This window comes from Amblyomma maculatum, chromosome 6 (assembly GCF_055883805.1).
Source record: "Amblyomma maculatum isolate TAMU_Amacu chromosome 6, ASM5588380v1, whole genome shotgun sequence".
In the NCBI taxonomy this organism is placed as follows: domain Eukaryota; kingdom Metazoa; phylum Arthropoda; class Arachnida; order Ixodida; family Ixodidae; genus Amblyomma; species Amblyomma maculatum.
This window is the reverse complement of record NC_139349.1, coordinates 77289904-77311539: the sequence shown is the minus strand read 5'-3', so window position 1 is coordinate 77311539 and position 21636 is coordinate 77289904. Positions and strand designations below refer to the sequence as shown.

The window sequence follows — 21636 nt, the reverse complement described above, 5'->3', positions numbered from 1 at the left end:
TATGGTGCAAAACCTACTGATCGATCACGACAAATAACACTGCCCATTCATATAACGTTATGCACGTAGTTAATCTATATACACCCAGTGATGACTCACCGCCAGCAGACATTGATATTGTGGAAGAAAACGAGGAAGGGGGGGAGGGGGGGGAAGTGGTAAGGGTCTATACTATGCGATCCATTCCTTAGACACCAAAAACCCCAGTTTCTACGAAAGGTTTTAAGGCGAAAACCACAAACACCGCAAGCACCTCAGAATACGCCCCCGGAGCAGGGATACCGAAAGTCGAGTGACCGGACATGACATGGTAAGTCCGAAATTAATTATGTCAATTAGGTATAGACTGTGTAGTAGGTATTAACGAGAGCTGAAAACACTGGCTGTCCCGTTGTGCCATGCTCCACATCTATCCTGGCGCACTCGCGTCACAACTTTGATGTCAGCCGTTGGCAAGCCACCGAAGCAACGAGTGCGACAAGGGCATGCACAAAATATACTCCAGTTGCAGTACCCTCTCCGACCCCTGACATTCTTCAGTTCACTAAGACCGTTATCACTTCTTACACAAGCTGTGGCGTGGCATGACTCTTTGCCTCTGCTCTCAGTCGCCCACTTGCTACGGCGCGCTCCTAGTGCAGCTGTGGGCGCCGTACCCACTATGTGAGGGACGCGCTGAGTATGCTGTCTCTTTTTGCAGTCGCTTGTGCGCAGACCTTTTCGAGTTCAAATCAAACCCAAAGATCAGCCAGAGCAGGGAAAGGAAGAGAGTGTAAAGGGGCGCTTTTAGTGCGGTGAAGGAACATGGAAGATGATAATCGAGCAAGGAATATTATGCTATGTCGCAGCCACATAGAAAAATGTTTCGGGTCCGATTTTTATTGAGTCCATATAGTCCACAGCGACTATGAGGCAAACCTTCCTCTCTTGCTAGTCGTGAGCATGTGACTGTGTGCGAAAATTATTTCAGATATGTTACAAGCAGGAACTTTGAGGTGGCCGGGGCCACCGCACACAGTCACTAAGCAGGCTCCTCATTAGAGGATCCCATTGGCGACCGCCGCGGCTCGGGCTTGGTCGACTAGTGATTGATAGCGGCTTTGACCTGACGCTGTACAGTAAAGCCTTTTTCAGAAGCATAGAGCTCAGGGGTCTGCTTCTGAGCCATGTAGTGGAGTTAATTTAGCAATAGTGGAGATCCTTCCAATTGGAGAGGGTAGGACAAAAAAATCTTCTTGCCATCAAGAAATTCGGAACACAGGAAATGCATTAAGAGCAGCGCGAAGTGACTCAGAAGCAGATCCCCTGGGCTCTACACATCTGACAAAGACTGTACATATCTCGTAGACATCGCAATAAGGATGGTAGTAACGCTTTCACAAAAAGGTGATGCGAGTACTCGAAAATTGCATGCGACATATGAAGAGAATTGAGTGCGTTAAAAAACATCGACTTTGAAGCACAAGTTGAACGCACCTAAGTACGTCATGCATATATAACAAAAACGCGAAAACTTTGCAATTTTTTCATTGTTTTTGTGAAATGATAATTGAAGTATTCTTATTATTTTGAGTGTGTATTTACATTTAAGATCAAATAACCGCCGACAGAAAATGATATCAGATTCCACGCGGAACGGAACTAAATTGGAAACACACTAGTATTTCTTACTCCGAACTAAGAGCATATTAACGAGACTTTCCGCGAGGAGCATATGTATATACTTGAACTGCCAGGAAAACAAATGCTTCGCTTACTGGAGCTTTTATGCTAGCATCCGCAAATGCAACTGAAACTGAGCGGAAAACTTCACTCAGGACCTAGGTCATCAAAACGCAACATCGGCGGTGCCATCCGTATTGCAACTGTGACAATTACATAACGAGGCCCATGGCGCAGGGGAAGGAAGTACGAGCATATTCCGCTCGTGAAAGTGACGCACGTGTTTCTGACTGGGCGGTAGTAATGCTCTCGCAACAAAAATTGCTGCATATTTTTTTGTTAATACCATACCAATACCATAGCGGTGGCTTGGTTTCGAGCCACCGCTATGCTCGTGGCGTTGCTTACGTCACGTAAAGGTCCCTGTATTTCAAACCAGGATCTTCGGAAGCGATAAACGACGTTGGTGCCGTGAGAAAGAAAAGTATTCAGTACTTGATCAGGAAAACGTGATTGGGGTATACGAACCTATATATTATATCCACAGCTATTACTCGGCTCACTGTGTGGCTATCCCGGCTTTTTTTGCACTTCGTAGCTTGGTTGGGCGTCGGAATTGCAGCCGTATAATATATAGTCCCTGATCTTATCGATATCTGCGCTCGCTATCTACATGGTCTGCCCAAGTTTCGTAGGTTCATGTACCCGAAGGAGCCGTTGCGTTGTCTTCCGCAGCTGCTGACTCAGGCAGACAGGCGAGCATGACATCGAAAGAGCGTGAAGCGTTATCAGCGTTTCCACACCACAGAGAAAGGATTTGGTCAAGAGTGGAGACTCGGCAAAATCTGGCCTCAGTAAATGGCACATGACTGGTAACGTTACTTCAGCTGCTCCAAATAGACGGCGCCACCATCACTAGTCGCACGCCGCCTGCGCAGAAAACATTACGGAAAGGCATGGCCGTCTGCGCGTTCGGCGTGTTTGTTCGTGAGGACCATTAATAATTAAGCCGGTCGTATTGAGGACAAACCACGTATTTTTGCGGCTCGCTTGGCCTTCGAAGCGGAACTACTGGAATTTCAGGATGGCAATGTGAGAAGCGTTATTTTGCCAAACATTGCCACATTTAAAGCACTTTAGGCTGAGCACGCCGGCCGGTGACGAATTGTGCTACTCGCGAAGAAGCGCCGGCGCGCGCTTCATGGGCTAGCCGGCTATTCTGGACCAGTTCGTGACACCCCGGCAGCTTCCAGCAGAGGAAAGGTAAGAAATGTTTTCTTGCAAACTACGCTGCATTTCAATCAGTTTAGCTCAGCACTCTGAAAGGCGCGGTTGTGAAGGGAAGGTCTATGTGCTGAGACATGGCACAAGGCTTGTGTATTCGATAGTTGGTGCGCAGTTTGGTAAGAGCGCGCCCACGCCTGATGCTCTTTACTTGTTATGCCTCGCGGTTAGTTTTGCGTAGTTTCACGTTGAGTTTTAGGGTTGGGGCGTTTTTTGCAAGGCCTTTATTACTGCACAATTTCTTTCGGGTGATATGTGTTGGCCGGATAAAATTTGAGATCGCCGTTGCCCGCGCCCGGTACACGTCAGAGAGAGGCGTGGGGCCAGGGCAAGCTGGCTGTCGGGCACGCGGTAGATCGCTAGCGACAAAAGCAGGAACAAATGCGCTCGTCAGTCGTACAACTACGGATACCAGTTCTCCACGGCAGCGCTCAGTCTAATGCCGGTGAAGGAAAACATCTAGATAAAGCCGAGAAAACAGGACCACAACTAACTTGGAACAATTTGGAAGCAGATGCGAGTGGCTGCAAGCATTTCAGATACATGTCGGTGTATTTTGCGCGACTAAAGAAATGATAAAGCTATGCCCAGCGGCTTTGAGCGTGCACCAACAAAGAGAACAAAAAGCTCGTGGAATCGCTCAAATCTTTCTCCCCGTTACTAGAAAAGCGCCGCATACCTTCAGCTGTTGGTATGGGCATAAAAATTAAAATAGTGCACGGCAATATGATGCATTCACTATGCTTTCCACACAATTTCCTGCTGTGAGGTGGTGCTTATCTGTACCCATACGGCACTGCATTGTTGAGGGAAATTGTGCACTGCAGACGCCTCCACATCTCTTCAAAACGGACATGCGAGAAACTTTATCGAACTAGCAATCCATCGCAGGACTGTACGAGCAAACGCACTACAGAAGTGCTACGGGGACGCCCCGGGTGTGATGTGCGTAGATACAGCTCTGGATAGCTGTGGAGCTACGGCCTTTGTATGTCACCCTACTTAACGCCCCTGTCAGTTTTGGATTCCGGCCAGGCAACAGTGCAGAAGAGGTTGAATAGATCGCCATAACTCTGACGCACACAAGTCAGCAGATTATTAGCGGCTCGAAAACCATATTCTTTAAAATTACGCTAGAAGCAGGGCGCGCTGGGCTCATCCAGGTGCCTGTGCACTCTGGAAATCTTGGCAACGAGGTTGCTGAGTGCTTAGCCCGACGGCTGAGAGAACGAACACAGGCGGAATTTGGGGGATTGCTCGAAGGAGCGCATGAATACCTTCATTCAGCTCACCAAACATTTCCGTGCCGAACAGCAACAATACGTAACCTACTATGGCACCCCTCGCTCCCCAAATTCTGGCGACGGCTTTAAACAGGGATCCGCCCGATCAACTCTTTGTTTCATTATCAATTAACTGCACTCACCTTCGCCCTCTTTCGAGTTCCAGAAGGGACACTTACCCATATCCTGCTAACTTTTTCGGAATATTTCCCCCCATTGAGTAGATGCTACTCAAGACCTGGGGGAATTAGAAACACTGCGCGCAATAGACACGGCGCAGCTCATCTCCGGTCACCGGACCTGTTGCGGTCGTCGATAGCTCAAAAATGAACGTTTGAACACAGCAGAGCCGTGCGAGGGCTCTGGTGCCCCAAATGCTTTGCGTCTAATAAAGCTTTATCCCCTCGCCCCGAACCCATCCGTTCACTACTCCGCAAGAACCTCGCGAGTACAGCGAATGCTCCTCCGCTTGCCACCAGCGGTTTTCCGGTTCTAAGCTCACCGGACATCGTAGGCAGCAGTCATCTCCTGCGTTACTAGCAGTACCAACGATGGCACAATTTTGCACTGTCTATTTAAATCCAAAATTTGAGTCGGCAGGAACAGGTATGGTGCTGGGTGATTCTTGGGTCCACGGCAGGAATATGATAAGAGGTAGCTAGGTCTCAGTGATTGCTTCAATGGATACACTGTGCGCCCCGTTCTCCTGGATTTGAACATGTCATCTGGTGTCCAGCTAAAGATGCTTCCTTGTGCAAACCTGTCTTGCACTTTCTATTATTAGCATAGATATAACTGTACATTTAAGTTGTTTTTGATTTTGTGAGAACGTGAAAGTGACCACGGCACTAATTATATAAACCTTATTTCGTTCGGATACATGCTTCTTGTTCAGGTCAGAATGCATGGTGCCAAGAGCGATCTTGAAGTAGAGAACTATCTTTTCACGTTTATCGAAGAAAAAAAATTTGTAATCGAGTCCTTTATTCAAAAATTTATTCAAAATTTTTCCAACTGCGATATCCTGTTTCACATTTTAATTATAGATACGATTTTGCAATTTTTGAAACCAATCCATAAACCATGAACCTGCTGTTACATACTGGGCTTATTTCAAGTAGCCTGGCCATCAATGTCTGCAGTAATACATCCAAACGTCAGCCATAAATTTGCAAAGCTTCGTTTCCTGGCAGCTTCCTTGCACAACGATGAATGTTATCGTAAAGAGGCAACACAGAACTTGTCCTTATTTAAGCCCCCGCTCCCTCGGCTCCTCAATCCCATGTAGCAAAATTCCAGTGAACTGAGTATTGGTCTATTAAAGAAACAATAGCACTCATCAACGTTTTCTCACCCATTTAACGTTTGTTCTTTCTTTCATCAAGGGGTTAGTGACCAAGGGGCTAGCCAGTCAGAATAGCTCGTAATTTTATAACCAATAACCCAAGCCAGTTGCGAACATTTACAGCAATGTTGCAGTGTTGTTCAATAGCTGACGACATAGCTAACGTGTGCAAAGGCTATTCAGACGGCTTTTTCCAGAGTAATAAGGCCAGAAAAATGAGTGTTCGCCTGCTTTTCCCTCCCTCCGGATCCCTTCAGTCTACTCCCAGCCTACCGTCAACGCCACTTTGCTCCATCTACAGTGCGAGCTCAGTACATATCTCCATGGCTTCGTCCCTTTCCCGCTCAAGGTTTTTGGCAGACTCAGAAATGCAGGCGCGAAGCTTGTCATCCACCGTGATTCCCTGCACTATCTTCCACGCCCTGGAGTTGTCTATGAACACAGGATACGAGAAGACCAGGTCTGGTGGCACTCCATAGACGCCATCACTCAGGACGGCCATGGTTACGAACTGACCGGCTGGCAGGCCTATCCACCAGTCGCGCATCTGGTCGCACGCAGCTTTTGCTCGGGATAGGATTCCGGGATGCTTCGTGAGCTTTTGGACGAGGTCATCGCGGATTTTGACGTCCTCTGCGAGCCCATCTTCCAGGTATTCGTGGCTGACCAAGTCCGAGATTTTGTACCGTTTAGCCTTCTTGATAACTACGCTTCGCGTGTAATCAGGGAGAAGGTTGTCGCCCCGGTCACCCCAGACAATCATGTTGACAATCTTGTTCGGAATAACACCCAGCCTCTGTGACAGTAGAGTCACAGCTCGGTTGTGATTCAGCCTGGCCAGACCAGTGAAGTTTTCGTACGGGATATTCTTTGAGTACCTGGAAGGAAAAAAGGAATACACCGAAGTTCTCAGTATCTTGCCGCTGCTGCCGTGTAGTGCAGAAGTGCGATGACCCGCTAATGATACTTTTATGCAGTAAAGGTTTTACAATTGAATTTCTGAATTTGTCCTAAAAAACAGCGAGCCTATTTAGCTCAGTGCTAGTGGTGATTAGTGGCATTTGATTTTAATTAAACTTTGTGGACACTAATTACTACCTTAAATAACGTCATTGAGGACATAATCATTCGTAAGCTCCAGATATCGTGCTTATAGCAGGGATCTGTAAACATGGAATAACGCTATGGCTCAACTTGAATCGGGCACTGCAAAGCAAGCAAGAGGTGCTCTAAAGCAGGGATCTCCTACCTCGTGCAAATGTACGTGTTGGTGTGGATAGGGTGCCCGGAGATGATCACCTTGACAGTTTTCTTGGCGTGCGCCGACAGTGCTTTGCCATGGCCGGCGTACGCTTGCACGCACTTCTCGAACAAGGCCCGATCACCGTCTACGGGCACCGAGTCATTGAGGAAGGCCACGTCCACGTTGAGGAAGGCTACCTCGTCTTCGCCGGTGAAGACCACCTGTTTGAGCAGCGCGAAGGAGCAGTCTTCGATCTCCATGGCTATGCCGCGTAGGTCAGATATGTTCTCACTCTCGTCGTACAGGTGCAAGACGATGGGCTGGTCCACGCCAAATATGTCGCCACGCATGAGAGGAATCAGCATGCGATATGAAAGCTCGGTCGTCACCGCCGTCACAAGGACTCGGATGGGCTCCTTGGGCACAGCCGGCTCGTGCTGCTTAATCGCTACGTGAGCCCCAACGCGGCTCAGGAACTCTTGCTCGCTCATGGCGGGGTAGGTCTTGCTCATTGGAGTCAGCTGGCCGGAGGGGGGCTTGTCAACCTGCTGGCCCATGCATGCACATGTCGATCATAGTTGGCTTAGTTTCAGGCCTTCGTGGAAGGGTTACTAACTCGTTTATTAACTCACTCTTCCACTGATTAACTGGCCCGCTAACTCACTCGCTTTCACTCACTATCTCTCACATTGACTCGCTCGCTATTCGCTCACTCAATGCGGTGTATCGCCAATAACTTCTTTTTAGGTTTGAAAGGTAACTTATTCCCCATCGAAATGTTACTCTATGACCCTGCATTTCAGAAATGTTGTTAAATTGTTTTCAACTGCTTACAAAAGTGCCGACAGAACAATAAATAGTTGTCATCCAGAGATTGCCTTCTAATAAGCATAGCACCTCGCGGCTCACGTGAGGCTTAATTTAGTTTTGCATATTTCGGACAGCTTCAGATTTTCCGAAAACAAAAACCATAACTAACGGAAGCTGCAAAGAGACACAGTAAACATATCGCCATGTTCCGAGGCGCAGTAATCACATAACAAAAATGGTGGCCTAATTATTGTTGCTCGTTTGCAATGCAGATGCCCGTAATTTTAACTGAGTTCGTACACACCAATTAGAAATGAAGTCATTAATTCACATCTTCCGGTGTGCCGTATAATTTGGTGCATGCGTGTCAGATGATGGCCATAGCTTGAGACGAGCCGCTTATCACGAAAGCGTTAAAATGTGGCAACGGTGTATGGGTTCATGCAGTGGTCAGCGGAGCTGATCTGTTAACTGATGTTAACAGCACTGATGTTCGCGTCGCCGTGGGCTCAAATTCAACTCACTGGAGTAAAACATCCAGTTAATATGTTTACGTATTTATGTGAAGTACGTACATTCAATAGATTTGGGGAAGTCACGTGGTCACTTGACGTAATCGTTGTCGACCAACCAGCTAACTTTAGGACCAACCATGCCTGGTTTTTCACTCCGAGGGTTCTAATGCAGTCGCAGTAATAACTGTTTAGTACTTGCTGTACACTTTTGACTGGCCCCGTTTAAGAACTGTGCAATATATTGACAGACTTGCATTTTTGGCATGAATTCTGCCGAAGCCATATCTTTGTGGAAGGCGCTAGGCAGTGCTCATCATCTCCTTACACTAATACTGGCCGCAGGAAGCGTTATGGCCTTCTTTCGCTTAAAAAAAAAATGTATTCAATTGCAATGAGAACGCGACAAAGTATAGACGGACCATACCTCTTTGCGCAAGTCGGTGAACTCGTCTTCAGGTTTGGCAATTGAAGCAGCCGGCTTGAAGATAGGAAAAAAAAGGTAATTTCTTTGACAATGGAAAAAGAAGAGACGCATTCTAAGACCTTTTCATGCACTAGAAACCCGCGTACTTATTCTTCGAATCAAGTAATTAAATTTTTATAATTCCTCAGAAATATTACAGGAAAAAAGGTCCGACTGTGCTTCACACAAAGCTACTGTATTTGAGATATCGTTATAGCTCTTGGCGATTTTCGGAGAGAACATATTGTGAGACAGCACTTGCACAAAACGTCTGTTCTCTTCCAGAACCAGCTGGCACACAGCGCGCGACGCTCCGAGCAGCAGTCAGCGATGATGATAATGATGATGGATCTATACAGATGAAAGAGGTGAAAGTTCACGCGTTGCGCTCACACAAATCCCCCCGACAAAAGAGCGGCCACCCTGGTCGCTGATTACAGGGATGAGGGACGACGGGCATAGGGCTTCATGCGCGAGACGTGGACGATCTCTTCGGAGCGACGACGTCGATCTGCGACGGTGTGCGAGGGAATAACGCGATAGTTCACCGGATACGTTTGTTGGAGTACTGTATAAGGGCCAATGTAACGATGGAGAAACTTCTCACACAGGCCAGGAATGCGGATTGGTGTCCACAGGAGAACTTCATCAATGGGGTAAAAGGAGGGAGTTCGATGGCGTTGATCATACAGGGCTTTGCGTTCTTGTTGAGAATCTTCAGTGTTCAAACGGGCAAGTTGGCGACACTGGGCCATACGAGTGGCAAACTCTTCGCCCAGAGATTCAGATGTAGAGGGAGCAGAGAAGAAAGTAGTGTCCAGTACTGTCGATGGTTGACGGCCATAAACTAAAAAGAAAGGGCTATAACCAGTAGTGCGCTGAACAGCGGAATTGTAGGCGTAGGTGACGAAAGGTAAAACGTTGTCCCAGTTCCGGTGATCAGGATCGATATACATGGATATCATATCGGACAAAGTGCGATGAAACCGCTCGATGAGTCCGTTGGTCTGAGGGTGGTAGCTAGAAGAAGTCTTATGGACGGTGTTGGCTGCGCGCAGTACTTCCTCAAGGACTTGAGAAAGAAATGTCTTTCCACGGTCGCTAATGAGAATACGAGGAGCACCATGACGTAAAACTATCGCACGCAGGAAAAACTCGGCGACTTCAGAGGCGGCACCGGAGCGAAGAGGTGCGGTTTCAGCGTACCGCGTTAGATGGTCGATGGCAGTGACAACAAAACGGTTGCCGTCTGACGTCAAAGGGAGAGGACCAAACAAGTCAATGGCGACCGTGTCAAAAGGCACAGATGGGCAAGGTAGAGGTTGCAGTAGGCCAGCAGGAGGGGATGCTGAACGCTTGCGATGCTGGCAAGACGGACATGATGAAATGTATTTAGCGACGCTGGCAGAAAGCCCAGGCCAGAAGTAGCGGCTCTTGATACGGTCGTAAGTTTTAAAGTGGCCTAAATGTCCAGCAGTGGGGTCGTCGTGGTAAGCCTCCATAATTTTAAAACGAAGGGAGCGAGCGGCAACGGGTACCCAGCGTTGACCCGTAGGGTGATAAACGTCGCGGTAAAGTGCTCCATGGTGAAATCGGAGCCGACGAAGCTGACGGCGCAAGTGACTGTTTGGGACAACTGATTCTCCACGGAGGCGAGCGATGATTGTGCGGCAGTAAGGGTCAGTCAGCTGCAGGGACGAGAAATCAGCATTGTTCTCGAGTAGAGCTATAGCGATGGGTGCAACATTCAGGTGGCCAGCAGAAGGCTGACTCGGATGGCAGCAGGGAGAGGAGACCGTATGTGGGGCCGCGTCAGTAGGTAGCAATGGGCAGCGGGAGAGGGCGTCAGCGTCGAGGTGTTTTCGCCCAGATTTATAAGTGATGGTGAAGGCGTATTCTTGAAGACGTAGTACCCAGCGACCCAGTCGACCCGATAAGTTCTTCAGCGATGACAGCCAACAGAGTGCGTGATGGTCTGTGACAATGGTGAAGTGGCGGCCATACAAATAAGGTCGAAATTTTTGAACCGACCAAACAACGGCGAGGCACTCTTGCTCGGTAATAGTATAGTTACGCTCAGCTGCAGTAAGCGTACGACTGGCGTATGCGACGACTTGCTCTTCAGACACTGCGTTGCGTTGCAAGAGAACCGCGCCAATACCGTGGCCACTGGCGTCTGTGTGAAGTATGGTGGGCGCGTCAGCGTCAAAATGGCGAAGCACAGGGGTGGAAGTGAGTGCCTGCTTGAGAGCTTTGAAGGCGTCTTCACATTCAGTGGACCAAAAAGCACGTTGGACGCGAACGAAACCGTATGCATAATGCTGGTAATAGCCTATCGTAACTGAGGTTATTTTATTTCCCCTTTAAATAAGTGACATGTTATGCTTAATTATTAAACATTTAGAATATTGGCTTGAGACGCCTTGTGTGATAAAGGTGAAGAGCAATTTCAGAAACCACTAAATAGACTGCAGTCTTTTTTTTTTTTTTGCGATCCAAAGAAAATTCCTAAAATATAAAAAAAGCCCCGTGTTGGCCTACTTGAGGATTGCTGTTGTGCAGCTCACAAGCGTGCGGTAGATAAACATAGTCGACTGCAATATGACTGGCCACGGCGATGAGACAAATCATTACGCCGGCTGTAAGCATGTGGGCGTCCGTGCCTCGATTCCTTAGGGAAAGATGGCGCAGATCAATGTTCCTGGTTTAGTACTTCTTATTTGAAGCAGAATCAAAACGTTTAGCGCGGCAGACTATTTGGCTCGTTCGGTCGAAAAAGGGTCACCCTGTCCCAAAATTTAGGTATAGGGTAAACAACTTGTCAGAAAACTTGCCGGAAAAATATGCACGTGATTTCGCATCAAAGCTGTGACGTAATTGTCATTTCTGTAGCATTCAGAATGACGTCGCAAAATTTCGCTTCTCTACAATTTAGCCTTCATCTGCACCAATCAAGTCGAGGCTAATTTGTGTAGGGATACGAGCCAGCGGGTGCGCGAGGTATTTGAGAACATTCCTTATCCCCATAGACACCAGCAGGCTCGACGTATGTATTTGGCGTGCGGCTTCTTGTTTATTGATACCTTGTTTATTGACACATGGTTTGCTCAAGGATGGAATTGTGCAGGTTCACGCAGGAAATTAAACGCCGTGCAGTCCTCGTCGCCCTGGCCGCGCACCACAGCGGTATGGAAATTGCTACCTTTTCTAACGTAGCGAAGTCTTTAATTTATAAGGTGTTGAATAGAATGATGTTCTCTAGCGTTAACGTGCTATCAAAGGCGAAGTGAAAAACTTTTAGAAGGGTTCAACGCTGCTGAAGCGAATATGGAGCGAAAGCATTAATTGCGGGTGACCGAGCGTTCCTCTTCTTCTTCTTTCCCAGCCCACATATAAAGCTCCCCTTTAACCAAGCCATATGAACATGCCTTAGTGTCCTATAGGGTGGAAAAACAGCGCGAAATACAAGCACCTGAGCAAAGAAACACAACACGAGCTCTGACTCACAACTGAAAGTTTACTTTCAGAATAAACTTTCAGTGTTGAGTCAGCGCTCGTCTTTTGTTTCTTTGCTGCGGTGCTTGTCTTTTGCGCTGTTTTTCCATCCTGTATGTCTATAGTGTTGGCCTATAGGGGTAACGTGAATGCCAAGATCCTGGCAGGCCGATTCTGACATAACCGTGCCATGTGAAACAAGAGACCCAAGTTGGCAGCTCGTCAACTACCACGGTCATGGACACGGCACACAGCAACGAGTAGTTAGACATGGCGTAGTATTGCTTTCGCAATAAAAAGAGCAGTCAGCGGGTAGATGGTGCCAGAACGCCTAATTTTCTCCAGCGGCTGCATGTCGCCGGGAGTGACGACTCAAGGAAGTCATTGAGGGCCTTGCAAATGAGCCCAAAGTAATAGTCTACTGTCAGGCTCGCTGTACACGAGGACTTGAGGTATCATTTCTATGCAATGAGCAGGGGGTCTACGTCATCAGGAGGGAGTAACTGATCGTCTGCATGGTCCAAGGGCTTGCCAAGCAAATTAAAGAAGGCTGAGGTGCCTCGAATGCTGTTTCTTTTTTTCGCATGACAAGAATTTGGGCAAACACCAAAAGGTTAACCAGCATAAAGACAGGCGGCTTTGTACTGATGAAATGCTTACGATGTTCCACACAAAATTTCCGTCATTTGTTATGATGTTAATCATCGTCAACAAGGAGAGTGACGTCATATTCCACACTTTTTTGCAGAACGACTTCGCGTTAGTACTGCCGCGTACATGGAGTTGCTTGTTATCGTTGTAAAGCCCTGGATAGAGACTATATCGGCCTCTCCTGGGTGGCGCAGTGGTTACGGCGCTCGACTACTGTGCCCAAGGATGCGGGATCCCGGCCTCGGCGGCCGCGTTTCGATGTAGGCGAAAAGAAAGGCGCCCGTGTGCTGTGCGATGTAAGTGCACATTAAAGAACCCCAGATGGTCGAATTTTTCGGAGTCCTCCACTACGGCGTCTCTCAAAGCCTGAGTCGCTTTGGAACGGTAAACACCACAATCCCAATCAAACCAGAGAATATATAAAAAGGAAAGTGTTATGAGATTTGAGCTAATTCGATGCCAGCACACATATGCTGCGTCACCCAGGATTGGCTGGCCGACAAGCTTAACGACCACATTAGTTCTAACTTGTGGCCTCCTAGTTCTGCAGATTTAAATCTGCTGGACTACTATGTCCGGGGCGTCGTTTCGCGAGAGGTAAAACACCGCAGACTGGCTAAAGGCTGACTCAATGATGAACATCAATAAGCTGAATTGAATTGGTTAATGCTGCGAATGACGGATTCATTAAGCGATTGTGGAAAGAAACAGAAAGAAAGTAGTTGCCAAAGTACTACAAATACAAGCAATACAATTATACACAGTGCACGTTAAAGAGCCCTAGGTGGTCGAAATTTCCGGAGTCCTCCACTACTACGGCGTCTCTCGTAGCCTAAGTCGCTTTGGGACGTTAAACCCCACAATCCAAACCAACAAGAATGCAAAATGAGAGGGTGGGGTTATCGCTATCGCATCTACGCTTAAGGCAAAGCTTGAGCATCTGCTCAAGTTTACGTGACAGCATATAAAGCGACAGCGCATATTACTTAAAAAGTGACCGTCGGTAGCATGTGGTGTCGCGAGAAAAGCGGATGAACACTTAAGGCGTGTTAAGGCGTCTGCTCTTAAATCAATGTTCAGGTGTTCCTCCTAACGCTTCTTTTCTTTCATAGTTAAGCGTTTACAGCTTTAGCGATGCTCGGCTAGCAGCACACATCTGCACCATCATGCACTGGAGCCAGATGCCCAAATAGCTACAACTTGCACAACGTCCTGTCGCTGCGCGGTCGCCAGAGACGTACTATTCAACCAACTTTGTTATCTATCGCACTAAGAGCAGCGCGATAGCAGTGTGCAAGTACTCATACGATGTCTTTTATTTAATATTGTGCGGGAGTTCTCTGGAAAGCGAAGAAATTGGCTACGTTGGACATATGGTGCAGGAAAGAATTTAATATGCGGCTTCTCAAGGTGCCCCACATTTTTGTGTATCACAGTTAGGGCCTGCAGTCAATACCTAAATAACAGGATTGGTTAAATAAAATGACTCAGTTAAGAGAAAAACAAAAACGGAGTTATTATAGGCTAGTGGCAACAATGTGCATCTGCTTTAATTCGCCTCAGAAGTTTAATTCGTTTTTCAAATCTTGACCAAAATTACGCGGGACAGCCTGTCAGTAATTTCAACTGGGAACATTCAGCACATAAGATTTGGAAAATTAGTACTTCATTATGGCATTCCCATGAATGGAGCTAACAATCACTGACTGAAACTAAGAAATTGAGTACAAGAATTTTTTATTGGCCTTATCAATAGGCAATTTGCTTTTTAATCGCAACTATCAGAGATATTTGAGGAGACTGTAGAAAAGAGAACACCATTCCGCCAGTGGCTTCCGCATCCGTGACTTTCGCATGATCATCACCAAACTGATCTATGGCGGCGACTATCGAAACGTATATTCTTCAACGTAATTAAGCTCCGTGAAACCTAACCATACGCGTCATCAGTCCTATCTCGGTCCATAGCGGTGGACGTAGTACGTCGTCTTATACTGCAAGTTCAACGTTGAACATGATCGAACGGTGAGAGCAGCAGCTATGTGGGAACCCTCCTACGCTACCCATGGCTTCCTTTGCCAGCCTAATAGATTGGTGCTTCGATTAAGTTTAATTTCATATGGTTTTTTTGTAAACCTTTCACGGCGCTGTGGTACGTCCCACTTCCGCCGCTGCTGGCAAGGATGGCGCTGGCGAGCACCCTCAAGTGGAGTTATTGTATAAGTTGCATATACAGCGACTCTACTCTCAAGTTTAGGTTACACGCAACATAATTCCCCCCTGGAAAAGAAGTTTTATAGCCGCCACCGTAGCTGACTTTGGTGAGCCTCATACACGAAATAAAAAAAAAAAAGTGGGGGTGACGATTCGACTGGTGGCTGTTTTTTTATATAGAATAGGTCTTTAGGCAAATATCATTGCGTGGTTAGTTTTTGTGTTAATTAGTCCAACGAATAACAAGGAACGATATCTCTATGGTTTCTTTGATTTGATTTTTCATTATATATTTGCTTTTTTACTTAGGACTAAAGCTGGTTTTCTGAATGTAAAAAAACTTCTGTGCACTGCGTCTGGTAGTTCTTCACTTCTGAAAAGACAATCATTTGTACCTCTTCACCAAATGGTGTCTTGCTGGTCCAAGATATGTAGTTAGCGTCATCGCTTGCCGGTTCTGTACTCGACACTGTAGCACGATTCAGAAAATGACAATAAATCGATATTGTAAATAAATCTATATAAGCGACATAATTAGATTTACCTTTCCATATAAGAGACGGAGTGTATGCGTTTTATTCGCATTTGCTAAGCCCACAATAACATCCCTCCCTGTAGTTACCCTGCAGCTGCATTCCCCGACTTTGGAGCGATCTAAACACATAGTAGATGGTCACGCCCACGTAGGTACTACAAAGACTCCTCTTTTAGGTCACTCGCGGTCCTCGGGATTGTTATTTTTCCTGGTAATCTTTCTAGTCGCTCTGACGAAGACCAGCCTCGACGGTTTCTGTAAAACTAAAAACGAAATCAGTAGGGGCAGTAGTAAATGTGCTGAGAACTCCTGGCTTACGTGAACGTTTTTATTTCAATATACTTATTATATACTGCGTACTGAACGTTCCGAGCTGGAGAAGAGGAAACTGAACGCTTGCGTCTATGCGAATTAGACGATTTGTTTGCGCATGGAAACCACAGTAGCCTATTTTGTTTCACCTGAAGCGAGAATACTGTTTCTGTTCACCACGAACATTGTGCTTGGGAACGTCCTTTGCAAGGCGTTAAAAGGTAATAAGAAAATTTCTTCACGCAATGGTGTCACTCTTTTGGCGAACAAAAGGCCAAAGCTTTCGTCTGAAGAATGTGTATCGCATATCACTGCATCAAAATATTTTTCACCGTGAAAGCTTAGACAAAGCCATTCACTTTTCTACTTATGGGTTCCTGCATATGAAAATCTCTTTCCTAGATTACGATAAATAGCAGCAGAGTTCAGTAATTTCGTAACACTCTGATCCGCCAACGAAACAACCATTTGGCCTCACCTAACTTTTTTTTTTAAATGTTAACACGACCTATACCATAAAGCCTACTCTACACTCAACAGAATGACTGCATAACGAAGTGATAAGCGAAGGCAACTGACTTCACAAGTTTGATCGTTAGTGAGATGTGGCAGGATGTATTGGATAACATCAGATGAGTGTGTTGGGCTCATATTTCAAAGACGCTTGTTGCAGAAAATAAGAAATGGTACTTCACCTTCCTTAGGAGAGGCCGCGCGGCTTCCTCGGCTTTGGTTCCGGATGTTGCGGCCTTGAAGACAAAAATTAAGGACAATTTTCCTGTAAATTCTATTCAAGAGCTGTTGTCTTTCAAAATGCGTAATACCATTCTAGTTACGCAGCGCTGCAACAAAGAGCTTTCGTTATTGCTATAGTATATTTTCCTCAGAAATTGCCTTCTTCTCTTTATGTCTATGCTGGCTGCAGATATCCGTCGTCTAGCTCTCAACATTGACCTAACGACGAGTAAAACAAGCATTAGAAAGAAAAGGAAATGAATCGAAGAAAGAAGTGCAGAAAGTGCAATCCTTGGTGCCCGTTTTTGACACCAAGTTTGCAGAGAACGAATGTACCGCTTTTGCCAAAAGTAACCAGGCTGCATATTTTCCTTCTCACTTGAATTATAAAGCTAGTAAGAATTCCCAAAGGATCACAAATCGTTAAGAAATTAGTACAGGCGCTAGCCTTTAGCATTCAAATTTAAAGCTTGAGATTTGGCACCAGTTTACCATCACACAGCCGAGAAGCAGACCCAGCAGTCTGGTTACTTTTGGCAATAACGGTACCTACACAAAGAAAATAAAATACATTGCTTCAAGCTAGAACGTATGCCTGGTATGTCGCGCGCAATTTTATCTTTCTTAAGATTATAACGTTAAGCGTAGTGGTCATTGTGAAAAGCCTAACTTTAATTGCTACTGTGAAGGAATAAGACAGATGTGACACTAAACTGTCGCCTCTGTGCTACATGATTATCACATTTGACATCTCCACATGGCGAGCCACAGCGAAAAAAAAAAAGTAGTTTTTATTGTGATTGTAACTCTCAGCGCTGTCCTCTACTTCATGCTGTATTTAACACCATCCGTAAAACGGTACACAGCGAGAGAAAGGAGTCTTTCAAGTCGCTCATTTAACCCTGACCTGTGCCAACTATCACCTTATTGCCTTGAAGTTTCTAATGCCGTCCGCATACCATACTTTCTACCTTTCCCTGCTACACTTGCCTCCTATTCCCACAAATTTCATTGCCTCAAGGATGAATCGGAACATTTACCCAGAAGCGATAATTACTCACAGTTTCTGTGGGCACTTGCGGGGGTGCTTTGGGCAACATAGTTCCAGGCTTGACAAATGGCTCTTCCTCGCTGTTCAACTCGTCTGGTCTGCGGTCGTGCCGACGTGGCTTTCGAAAGGTTCGTAGTGCCGTATTAACAGAGCCTGACGCATGCTTTCCTTCGGACGCTATGCTCTCATCCTGGCTCGAACTTAGGTCTTCATGCGAGGGCTTGGAGTCCGCTACTCCGGCATCCCTGGAAACGTCGGACGTGGTGGCGTGGGCGGAGCCAGCGACAGATTTTTCGGTGCCCTGCACGTCATCCTTCCTTTGGGAGTCCCACTCATCCGGTATCAGCTCCTCTCTGCCGATGCTGGCCGCCGCAGACTTCTGCGCCGAGGTGGCCGACGGCTTCCTCTTTGCCCTCCGCAAGTTCTCTGATGAACGGCGAGGGAGCTTCTCGCCGGAAGGGCTCGGCTTGGAAACAAGCGTAGACATGATTACTCCGCTGTTCTTTCGATTCTGTTGACTGAGTGCAGAGCGGCTACAGTGGCACTTGACCGGAGGGATGGCCGGCGCTGCCACTTCTGTTTCTTCTGCGCTGATGGATGAATAGCACGAGAATGGCTGCTTTGCGCAAAAATTGTGAGAAGAAAAAAAAAATTCTGGTCGCGTGTTACGAGAATTAACAAACCCATGTGTTTAAAATCATTACCATAGAAACTAGAGAGAGTCCTGCTAGACGTGTTGGTTGTTGTGTTGAGCTGTTTGCGGAAGTGAACGATAATGTTGAGTTCTAGATGATGGTAGTTGTGACGACTGCATTGAATGCACAATGGCAACAAAGCCAATAAAGCGTCAGTGACATGGTTAAATGTTCAGCTTAGGTGTCTGCGCTTGACGGATGAAAACCATAATAGGTGTACCCTAAACGGGGCTTATATAAGAAGGTTTGTGAAACGATGCTGTGTTTCCTGGCGAAAGGAACAAGAAAAAGCTTGTGCGATGGCAGTAGAAAACCAGGTCCCGAGGATGTTATTTTAGGTTAATATTACATGGTTATACTGTGTTGCTATTAAGTCGATTCGCTCGCTTTACGGTGGCGTCATACATTTATCTACGTTCACATCGGCTTCAGTACTCCGCTATGCATGTAGTACGGTTGATGGCACCGAAGGCAAAACGCAGGGATTCTGACCTTGTGCGTCGACTATGACCTTGTGGATCAAGGTCACTTGTTCAAAGCCAAGTTCAGCGTGAAACTTTGGCCATTGAGCGCTTAACAGCCGGTCTCTGTTGTTTTCGAAGAAGTTACGGTGTGATAGCAATTAATTAGGCACGAGCGTCTGCCACGCAGAAACTTTTATTTCTATCAGTGAAGAAATATTTAGTGGACACGTAAGCGCTCTCGTTAAAGGTATGAGGCGGCAGCAGTAATGGTTCCTATTTTGCAGACCCTCGTTCATTTACAAACTCCCACGTACTCGCTTAAGCACTAAATTCTTAAACTGTATTTATGCTATGTTTACACCTACGGAGTAGCACACGGCCTTAGCTTACAACTTGAAATATAGTGGTCGGCTAGTTGTTTCTGCATACTCGAGAATATAGCGCAGTAATAAAAACAGTCGAGAAGGAAAGGGACGTAAAGACAAGCGCTTCCTAACAAGAGCTTATTTCGTGTCAGCAACCATTTTGTAAGGCCGAGATAAAAAATAATTGTGATTTATTAACGCCAATGATAGAATGAATGATTGGAGGGATGTGAGACAAGGGCGAGCCAATCCTGCCACGGATGCGGGAATCGTTAATATATTTGTCGTTTTGGTTCCGGCGCCTATAAACCTCATTCTAGACAATATAAAAACGCAGCTGTTAGTCAGCGCTTACATTTGTGTTCCTTGTCGTCTCGTCGATGCTACTATTTCTCTGTAATTCCCACTATGTGTATAAAACTCCATCTCAAACAAAGCCGTACGGACTTGCCTGCATCGCCTTGGGGTAGCGTGTCCGACTCGGGATCCCATTAAGGGTCCCATGATCGGTACTCTTCCGACCCTCGCATTTCACAGGAGCTATTGAAATTGATAACTGCTCAGCCCAACCCGTCACCAGTCAGTGCCCAATCACATCACTCGTCAACTACCACCTGCTCGTGATTTTTCTTAGAGAACATTGCCGCCAAATGTTCTGCAGATTGGAGTTTTCACCTTGTGTAACTACACGCAAAAAGCTTATTTTATTGGGCCTGCGCCGCTTGTCACTGTAACCATTGCCTTTGAGTTCAATTGACTTCCCGGTTTCCTGTGGTCAAGGAATGTGACGAAGCGACTCGTTCACAGCCTCGTGGTTCACCATAACAAACTCCTCCGGACGTTCAGTTTCGCATCGGAGCAGGTTTTACTCTAAACGTGCAACACTGTAGATGCCTCTTTAATAGTCCACGCTGACAGGTACAACTTTGACAAAAATGAAGAACCCGAAGAAATTCTTTGTGGGCCATGATTTGAGGTTCGCTATATACTGCCAGCGTCTTAGGCCTCATGGATGCGACATGCAATATTGTAAGCGTCAGTGCGCACCAGTCTCCTTTTGTTTATTTGTTTTCTGGGCGACCAGCCATCTTTTTTTTTTGTACTGTCAAGGAGGGGGAGGGTGAGGGGTGCGTCCTCTTTCGTGTGCGAGGGTCGGTGGGTGCGCTTGGCGCCGAAGCAGCGACACCCCACTTCGGAGCAGCGGCCGAGCTCGGAAGCGGGACGGATCCTTCCGCGCTGTTTCTTGAAAGGAAGACTTTCTCCTCTCTGTGTTTGTTAGGTTTTAAAACTTCAAAGGTCAGAACAGGCTGAAAGTCATGCACCTAAATCAATACAATCAAAATGCAAAACCAAATGCAAAATGCAAATGCAACCAAACATCCTTCGCCCTGTCGTCATGTTGTGCCGTCTTCTTGCTTGTCGCCACGTAACCTTTTTGTTGGAGGTGCGGTCTAGGTCAACCCATCCTCACCTTGGAGCATCGATGCCATCCGTACGCCGCGACCATCGGCCGAGAGCACGGGGATATCACTGCGTAGCTTCGCCCCAGCCCTTCCTGCCCAGACCAGACCAGCCGCAACTACCACCGCCCCGCCCCCAACTCGAATCTGAAGACAAGGCGCACCGACGAACCAACCAGAGCCGAGACCAGAGTATGACCCGATGGAACCGAAGGACATGAGCACGCAGCCCCCGCGCAGCCGCCCGATGCGACCTCGAGCCATCGGTCCCATGGATGCTTTGGTGGCGGATGGTTGAATAGCTCCAGGGGAGACGGATCACCGAAGCTTCATCGCGTCCATCGCCATCGTGGCGGCAAACGAATCATATAATCTTCATAATCCTCACCGTCACGTTACCACCGACTTCAGTGAACCGATTGGGACGATCGGAAGTGGCGCGAGAGGAGCCTTCGCGTTAGGCCAGCCATTAAATAATCCTTCGCCCTATCGCCATATTGTGCCGTCTTCTTGCTTGTCGCCACGTAACAATATTTCCATGCTTCTTTTCTTTATAGCTTTTGAATAACGCTTGCTTTTACTTGATATTTTTCTTTTGATATTCCTCCGATTTTGAATCTCCGGCGTAGCATGATTTTTCTTCTGAGTCTCCTATTACCTGTTTTATTATCTCACTGTCGGTTCTTCTAAGCTCCCGACGAGTGGTTTCCGCCCCTCCCCCCCCCCCCCTTCCTTATTTTATTTTGTCCTTATCTTTCTCACCGCAACTCTTATTTTCAGCCAGGTTGGTATTGTCATTCACCATCTGGTTGCCATTGCCTTCTAATCCACATCACGTATAATTTTGTCGGATCACCAACAAGTCTTGTACGCGTTTTTTTTTTCCACGTTAACATTCTTAGTCAGCGATTGCTGGTAGTTCATTTCTTTATTGTCTGTCTCAGGTATTCTGCTGCAGCTATATGATGAAGTTTTTTCGGAATCGCTAACCCTCCCCTATAATCACGTGGCAACATCGAGCCTGTAGCTTATGTTGGTTCATCATGTATTTCGC

The 21636-nt window shown here is 46.7% G+C and overlaps 1 protein-coding gene across 1 annotated transcript; it reads right to left on the bottom strand.

Moving 5' to 3' along the window:
- Window positions 1-5869: 5869 nt before the first annotated feature.
- Window positions 5870-18085, bottom strand: LOC146186043 (malate dehydrogenase, cytoplasmic-like). Its single transcript, XM_084607980.1, has 4 exons — window positions 17609-18085; window positions 8567-8620; window positions 6824-7362; window positions 5870-6452 (listed from the first exon to the last, which is right to left on the bottom strand). The coding sequence occupies exons 1-4, from the start codon at window positions 18083-18085 to the stop codon at window positions 5870-5872; spliced, it is 1653 nt and encodes a 550-aa protein (XP_084464106.1).
- Window positions 18086-21636: the final 3551 nt, after the last annotated feature.